This window comes from Frieseomelitta varia, unplaced genomic scaffold (genome assembly GCF_011392965.1).
Source record: "Frieseomelitta varia isolate USP_RPSP 00005682 unplaced genomic scaffold, Fvar_1.2 scaffold_787, whole genome shotgun sequence".
Taxonomy (NCBI): Eukaryota; Metazoa; Arthropoda; class Insecta; order Hymenoptera; family Apidae; genus Frieseomelitta; species Frieseomelitta varia.
The window spans coordinates 321970-330788 of NW_025110575.1; the positions used below are offsets into that span (position 1 = coordinate 321970).

Sequence of the window (8819 nt, forward strand, 5' to 3'; positions counted from 1 at the left end):
AATAAGCCGTGAAGTCTAAAGTTTGTGCTCTCGAAATCGGGACGATTTTGGAGCGAAAACGCAACGGAGATCAGCTCGCTTTACAAACAACTATCTTGCTGGTGGTGGAACGCAAATAAAGGTCATTCCGAAATGGAATGCACACTGAGAAAATATACGCATTTGTGTTTGATAAAACGTAAAATAATTTGTATCCGAGCGTAGATCATAGAGAACCGTGTCTCGTAAATAGCTGACTTATGTAATCAAAAAAATCGTAAAGTGGGATATATACTTCTCGTAGCTACACTTCTCTGCAAAGTTATGGCTTTTAATTTGAAATTTTGATAGCTGTTATTTTTCTTAATCTTTCCTCCTTTTATGGATTGTTCAATTTTTCTCTGAAATACTTTTTATCCTTATACTGTCTTAATTTGATAATCTTTTTCGTCTTGATTTGTTAGTAGAGTTACATTTATTAAAAAATTATACAAACATATGCAAAATGTTGTGTGTTATCATAATTGCAAAAGTTATTCATAGTTTTAGGTAATTTCAGAGCTAGGATTTAAAGTAATGAAAAAGGATCTAGATTTCATATTCTTTTTTTTTCTGTCTAACGTCTTTGTGTCGTGAATAATTTTTCTTCTCAAATCTTAATTAGAACTTAATTACAAGATCGTCAAGTAAGATGTTTTTTGTTTTTGTTCTCTTTAAATTAATTGATCGCTTGCAAACTTAAACTTAAATTAAAAATTTTATATATATGTATATAATAAATATTTCTCGGTAAATCAAGGATCGTTCCATCAAGTTTCAGCCTGCAATTCTCTTCTCCACTTTTTACCTCGATTTCACTCACCTACATGGAGAAATTTAAATCGAGCTTAAAGAAGCACACGTATCGTTCTCTCGAATTAGGTCAAATCTACCGAATTCCGAGTAAATCGCCCGTCCAAAGGGAAAAGAAGGAAAATTCTATTCATCGCGTTCCACGTAGCGTATTAACGCAGGGGTGAGATTAAACGTGAATTTTAGTCGTTGACGAAAACATCAGAAACGTAAGTGCGGCAAATTGCCGTTGTTGAGCGAAGATTAAGCTTCCACGAGGAATACGACTTAACTGCAGTTCCTTGAAAGCATCGTTCACAAAAATATTCCTGTTCGTCCATGGCAGAGGAAAGAGAAAAAGGCACGCACGATCTTCCAGATGGTTTTAATTCCTCTCGTCAGATCGCGAGCGCAATCCTCAAACTTTGCAAAGTCTACTTTCGTTCGTACGTTCTCTCGAAAGAAATAAGAATATCAAACGTACAAAAAGAATGATAAAGTTCGCGAAAAGATTCCGATTTCAGCTGAACACACTTTATTTTGTGGCAAAATTATACAACTGTAATTTTAATTATATATTATATAACTAAAATTATATAATAATTTGTAAAAGTCACATTTTCACTTTGGGGAAAATTTCACTTTGGGATTTTGCGAAGTAACGATGATAATTTAGTTCTTGGTGTTTTTGCAACTTTAAGTAGCTTATAGACGTAGAACTTTTAATTTCAAATGATTTCTGTTGAATAAAATAGTTTCAGTTCGAGTGCAGCACGCCGATTGTATATTAAAACTATTTCAATATCGAATTTAGAAACTTTTGAATATTCGACAAATGTGTTCCAATACGGAGCGCATTATCTGAAACCAATATGTGGTTTCAAACAATAGTCACGTTCGTATCTAGTTTCATCTCCATTATTTTTTTTTTTTTTTTATCAATATATTATTCTGTTTAATTTTTTAATTTTTCTATTGCTATTCATTGCTTGCGTCCTACTTTGACCTAGCGAATTTCAGAGAAATCGCGTAAATGAATGGCCGCAAGACACAAGTTTCCAAAATTAAAAGGTAAAAATCAAGTATGAGCCCAAACAAACTGCACACCGCTGAAATACTGAATTTCAGACGATAATACTATTTGTGAAAAATCGTGGCGGCGCTTCTCCGTCTGTATTAATCAAAACCGTGAGGTAGCATTGATGAAACTGCTCTTTCGTCAGACATCGTGAGCGATCGAACTCACCCTTTCAAACTCCAAAGATCAATAAATCATCGTTCGAAGCTATCGATGATAAAATTCCGCGGATGACTAAACAAATACATAGTAAATTACTCTCTTTCGCGATGCAAAAGGGACTGCTCGAAGACGGAACAGAAAGGTCTTCCTGAGCATTTAAGCGTATTACAGGATGGCGTACGTTGTGCCAAAGGAGCGTGCAAAAAATTTCTTCGACGTCGGAAATCAGATTTCGTAAAGGCCACGGGAAGATCAAAGCGGCGAGCACCTTTTGTCGTATGCCAACCACGAAATTTTCCAGCCGGACTTTTATCGAATTTCACCTAGTACAAGCGTGGCCAGTAGGGATGGGATCAAGTCCAATACGTGCTCGCGAATCCGAATCAAATTCGATATCTAAGTTTCGTTTCGCTGCTCTGAATAATGCTACACATCGAAAAACAAAAATCTCTTCCGATGACAGCACACTTGCGATGTATTTATCAAATCGAAGAGTGAAAATCCATCTACAGCTTTCGATAATGTAGTTACAAATTATAAGTTCAATCTTCATGAGATTCGAAACTTCCATGAGTACTCGAAATACTTGAAAATCGGAGAATGAATAGAAAATAATTCCGCAATTTCTCTGGAGGATCTGGAAAAAGATTCAATCGTTTTCGACAAGATTTCTTCCTTAGTTATCGTACAGTTGTGATATTTCTTTCGAAAGACAAAATAGATTTACTTAACCACTATAAGTTTAAATATTCTAAACTCTTTTCCACAAACCAACTAATTTATACTCCACAAACCAACTAGTTTGTCTGTTCGTCAGAGAAATTATACATAACATTTCAACATTTCGATACTTTACATTTTCAAATCTTAATGTAACAATGATTAATGTAACAAATCGCCTAAGAAAAGATCGTACAAGACAAGGGATTAAAAGGTTCGAACTTTTGAGATACTCGATTTCGTCTTCAATGGCGAATCTTACACGACGGAACTTCCCTTAATCGCAAAGGAAACGAGATCTCCTTACGCGAAAATATTTGCAGCGATTCTTATCATCGTCGTACATACGCGCGCGCGCACGTGCATGTGTGGTTTTTTTCGTGTGCAAGGCATACGTAATGGCGATATGATGTTTCAAGGGATATAGGTCAGGGATTCGTCGGATCCTCCATGAGAAGGCTTCGAAACGATTGTTCTATATCGAAAGTTAACCTAAATTTCCAGCAAGTCCCGCGCGTCTTTTGTCGACCGCGAAAATCCTGCTTATAAACGAGCAGCTTATTTCCAAGAGAATCCATTTTTTTTTTTTTTTTTTTTTTTAAGACGGGAGATAAATTACGATTCGACGAGTTTTGCGTCGCGTTCGCAGTCAACGAGTTGTTACGTCAGTTTAGTTCAATTAATATCGATTTGCTCGTATCATTCTCTTGACATTCTACTCCACAGTAATTTTAATATTCCAAATATTCTTTAAAAATATATTTCAGAATGTGATAAATAGGTTCACTTCAGATACAATTATCGATTTCTTTTGATATTCAAAATTTCATACGCGTCGTTAGAAATTGTTGCGTTAAAAATTCGTAATTTTAATTCCTATTCTCGAAGAATGCGAGCACGTTTATTTCTGTTGTCACTGTATTTCCAATTTTCTGTGACAATATTCTTACAACGTAATAACAGGGAACTGAGTCGCCTGATTCGGTGAAAATAAAGTGGAAGTATACAGCCAAGGTAGTTGAGAAGTATAATTTCATTAACATAACAACCGGTTCAAACAAAGGTCAGATCCACTACCGAGTAATCTTCGTTTCTCCATGTCGGAAAGCAGAAATGGCAAAGAGGACTGGAACCAACAATTTTCGAAATAAAATTTACATTTCCTGCTCTCCGGCGCACGGTATGAAAAAACCGTTAAAATGAATTTTTCAGTTCGAACCAATCGAACGATCTCGGATTCCGGAGTACCGCGTTCTTGAAATTTTGATACGCGGGCAACATTTTGCTTTTCCCCTCGTTTCGGCGTATCGATTGAACCTTTCTATTTCTATCGTGGACGAACAGCGAAGGTTATATTTATCGATAAGCGAATTAATTTACATAACGTCGGCCTTCACGTTTCTCAAGACACACAGCTTCGTTTTTCCTGCGTGAAAGAATTCGGTTTAAATTACCGAAACATATTTCGAGCGATAAGAATCTGTCAGTTTCTGAGGTTTGTGGCTTGGAGTTTCGAATCCTTGTTTGTCCGTCAATCGCGATCTTGATAAAACGTACAAAGAAACAGGTACATATATTTGCAACGGGTAACAGCGTTGATTCATTTTCTCGTTTCTCATCAACCATTAAATATTCATATTGCATAAATTTATGGATTATTACGTTTTTTACGTTTGAGTTTCTGTGATCTATAAGTTATTCAAAATTATTAGGCAATCCCAGTTGGATGCAGAAATACGTGATATATAGCTACAAATAAAATAATACAAGTCTCTGATATTACGATTTCCATGTTGTATATTTTATAATAAATATAACAGAAAGTATGAAAAAGTTTAAGAAACAATTTCCATATCGTAAGAACAAATATAAATATTAATAATAATATTATATATTATATTGTAAATTTATATTATTATATATTATATATTATATTGCAAATTTACATTGTACCATAAATTTTATAAATTTCTCTATAACTTATTACAGATTAAATTTATATTATAAATTTATGTGCAAATTCTTCTTCCATTTCACGCAATGCTACACAAATCACTTCATTTCTTGCACAACTCTCTCTTTCTCTCTCTCTTTTTCTCTCTCTCTCTCTCTCTTTCTCGTAACGACCGTCTGTCTCTCTATTCGCTTGCTCTTTCCTCGTCTAATCGATCAATCCGAAATTAACGAAATTTAAACCGCAATTGAAAAGCAACGACAGACCGAGATAAAACAGAATTACTTCGCGTTTCAATAACGTTCATCCTCATCTGTCGTTGAAACCGGCAGTGAAATCGCGACCAGACTTATCGAAAAGGTAGAAAAAAAAAAAAGAAGAAAGAAAGAAAGGAGAAAAAAGAAGAAAACATCGACCATTATTTCACCGGCTTTCCAATCGATCAGATCCCGGTGGCGCGTACGTCGACGGCTCCCTATCGTCGCTTTAACACGCGATTAAAAATCGTTATCGCGCGAATCAATTTGCATAACGCGGCGCCCCGATTCGGCGACGTTCCCGAATAAATTTACAAAGCTGTATAAAATTATGCAAACATTAGAGGAATCCCGCTCCGTCCGATAACGGGAGTAATGTTTATTTGTCTTTCTTCCGACGGAACTCTTTCTTTTTGTCTCTCTTTCTCTCCCTCCTTTTCTCTCTCTACATATATATATATATATATATATCTGTCTCTCTGTGAATCTTCGCCTCCTTTCTCTATCAATCTCAGAACCGCGACCAACAATATCGGCACCACAATTACATTGTTGCTAATGTTTCTTTTCAGAATCGAGTTATGTAAATTCTGCAACATACATATCGGCCGTTAGAACGTCACTGTTAACATACTCGGTGTGAGTATACACCAGCTTGGTGTGAGTATCACCGTTTTGTGATTTCGTTTTGTCTCTCGTCTACCAACTGAACATTATGTTGCGTATGTCGTCGTGTGCGCGCGCGCGCAACATGTCGCGTTTCGAGACCTGTCGCTTTACACGATCGATGTTCAAGCTGACGATCTTTCGAGCCTTCTACCACGCTGCTTTTCAAACTGTCGTTCGTTATCACCGTCGCAGTTCTGCTCGTTGCGAGAGTGAATCGAAATCGTTCACGGTTAATTCGAAGGATGGATCCCTCGTTCATGCGAGATTCCATCGGTCCGAATTATTTTTTTATATTGTTTCAGCTTTGAAGTGAAATGTTGCAGGTTTCCGATGTAATTTAAAGATGTTTCCTTGTTTTACATTCGATACTAAAGGGACTGCATTTTCAGGATTTTTATGATTTTTTTCATATCGTTAAGTCATAGATGACGAAGAGCAGTTAGGCTCAGGTTTGCTTAATTTTGAACATGTAACATTATTATAGATGGGATATAAAATAAGATTAAGTAACCTAACTTGAGCTCATCATTTACGATTCAATGATAATGGACGATGGAAACACGATAGTTTTGAAGATTTTGGAAAGCTTTATTTCATGTTTTTTTCTTTTAAGTATGAAACATTGTAATTTTTAATGTTTTAGCAATTTTTGCTTGAATTTTAACCTGCTTGGATTTATTGGATAATTTTGGAAGACTTTAGCCACGTCCATGTCATACACGTCACTCTCGAAACGAATAGAACACGTTTTCAAAATTTCGCCAATAATTTTGAAACATCCTGTATGTGTTCTTAACACGTTCAGTGTCTCGCAAATGAGCCTCGTTTGAGCTTTTACGCTTGAAATGAAAAAAATACGAATCGAAATATTGATTATTTGCCAATGTTCGCTTTGTAAACGTGTTGTGAATGCATTTGAAAATTTCAAAATGGAAATCAATATGGAAAGTAACGTTACAGTGGCACTGAATGTATTAAAGACAGAAAGTTTAATATTGTAAATAGGTTCTATAGTGTATTAACATTCGAGGATATTGAACTTCAATATTCACAGTTCCAATAATTTCTTTATCGTTTAGAATCATTAAGAGTATCTCTATACATTGAAAAAGACTTTTATAATTAATTCATGTTCTTATCTTTTTATTATCCATTTCTTCTCAAAAATATTTCATCAACCCTCTTTTCGAAACGTCGAATTTCATAATATTTAACATTTTCGATTTCGCGTATTTTTAGCATTTCAAATTTCACTATTTTGTTGCCGCAACAAACTCAATCGAAAAGTCTACCGAATGTTCCATTTCTGTCACTTCGACAGCATCATTTTTTATTTACCATTCGACGCTACTTTCCTTCCATTGCGTTTTATTAAAAAAAATTTTTTTCCCATTCGAATCTGTTGCGGAACGGCATATATAGAACATTCGCAGGGGAAAGCTTCAAAGGAATTTTTGCTTGACGAAAGCTTGTGTGTTAGCACTGCTGATTGTCGAGATATCGGTTATGGAAATATCACCGTCGCCGTGACACGGAAATACCTCGATCCCGCAACACACAGAATGCCGCAGTTTATATCGTTCTGATATTTACGCGAACATTAATATCCAGAGAAGAATTTAACGTCTCGTCGATGGAACGCTTCCAACGATGGGAAATGAGAAACGTTCCTTTGGCACTCGACGAATTTTCACGTTCCTGATATTGTGCAGCGAGTTAAAAAAGAGGGAAGTTCAGAAATTCCCAGACGTCGAGTGATCGATGAGCCAGGCAAACCTGGTTTATAGTTAGTCGGGCCGTTTTAAAGGAAAGTTTGTTCTCGGAAATTGTTATAATGAAAGTTACCGCGTGCTTTAGACTTCTAAATTGTTTTCTTCCTTTTCGTTCTTCGTACGTTCGTTACATTGGAGTGGAAAATTTACGTGAAGAAATTAAATAGACGGTAGTTTTACCTGGAAACTTTATAAAAAAAAATAAATATATATAATTAAACACGAAATAATCAACAACTGTGCTAAACTGATTAATTTCGTTTAACTGTTGGCAATCTTTTCCTCTTTAAAAAATAAGAAATACGTAACTTTCATTGCAATCGAACCGACGAGTTTGCGGATTATATTAAAAAATTTCCGAAGCTACATCTTTTTTTCAACTCTCTGCACTTACTGCTTCTAACCTATGTGCTAGTTCATTACTGTCGATCGACTCGCACGAATATTTCTCGCGTATGCGTCCTTGTGAAAGAACCTTAATTATAGAGAAAAAGCATATATACTATATTACCGCGTACATCGATGCATCGTCCATATTATGTAAATCGATCGAGGAAGATGATACAGGCTAGGCTGCGATCGACTCGTACGCCTAACTCGTGTAAGCTTACCTATACGTTTTCCAATTTTTGAGAACACACGTAATTCGATGGACCAGCCGTGATTTTTCTTTTTTATGCGTATCGTCCGTGTATCGTGTCAAGTACTGTCCGAGTTATCGATACGATTTGTTTTTCAGCTACTTCCATCGACATTGCCAAAAATCGTCTGACTTGCGATCATGGTGTCGTCGGTAAGCAATTCGGGATTTAGCTTCAAGCTGTCTTGTTTCGTTTCACAGTGGACACGACACGCGTGTACACTTCCGAGATTTTGTTCCTCCTTTTTTCTTCATCCTTTTTTTCTTTTCCATTTCTATGGTGTTCTTTTCGTTTTTTTTTTTTTTTTCTGTTTCACGTGTTGCATGAGGATAAAACTGGGCACAATTGTAACGACGGATCAATCGTAAACGACGATTGCTCGAAATTTGCTGATCGCAGCAACTAGTTTTCTCGTAGAAAATTTTTGGGAAAATATACATGACGAAATAAATCAATTTTCTGTAATTTTTTTAGTTCTGTTCATTATGTTCAAGTACAATTTGGCATATTTCAATTTACGATATTAAACATTTACTGATGCTCTTTTAAATTATTTTTAATAACATTATAATAATATGTGACTTTTGTGGCTTACAATTTTTTCACATTTTATTTTGATGTATTTTTTTCAGAAAGAATTTTGTATGTTAAAATTAACTGTTAAATGACATACGTTCCATCCAGAGAATGAACTCTTGAATGGAGCAAAGAATGAAAAAGTCTGATATAAAGGGATGCCACAATCTCAAAAAAAAA

The 8819-nt window shown here is 35.5% G+C and overlaps 1 protein-coding gene across 2 annotated transcripts in view; it reads left to right on the forward strand.

The window, feature by feature from the left end:
- LOC122535919 (protein tipE) overlaps positions 1–8819 on the forward strand; it is a 62865-nt gene that overhangs the window by 38903 nt on the left and 15143 nt on the right. The window contains exon 3 of one of the 2 annotated variants that reach the window (XM_043667837.1): positions 5554–5687. The exons of the other annotated variant lie outside the window; for it this stretch is intronic. Coding sequence (XP_043523772.1) covers positions 5554–5596 — 43 coding nt within the window. The 3' untranslated portion in view covers positions 5597–5687. Of the gene's footprint in view, positions 1–5553; positions 5688–8819 lie in introns of those variants that run through there. 2 annotated transcript variants of the gene reach the window in all.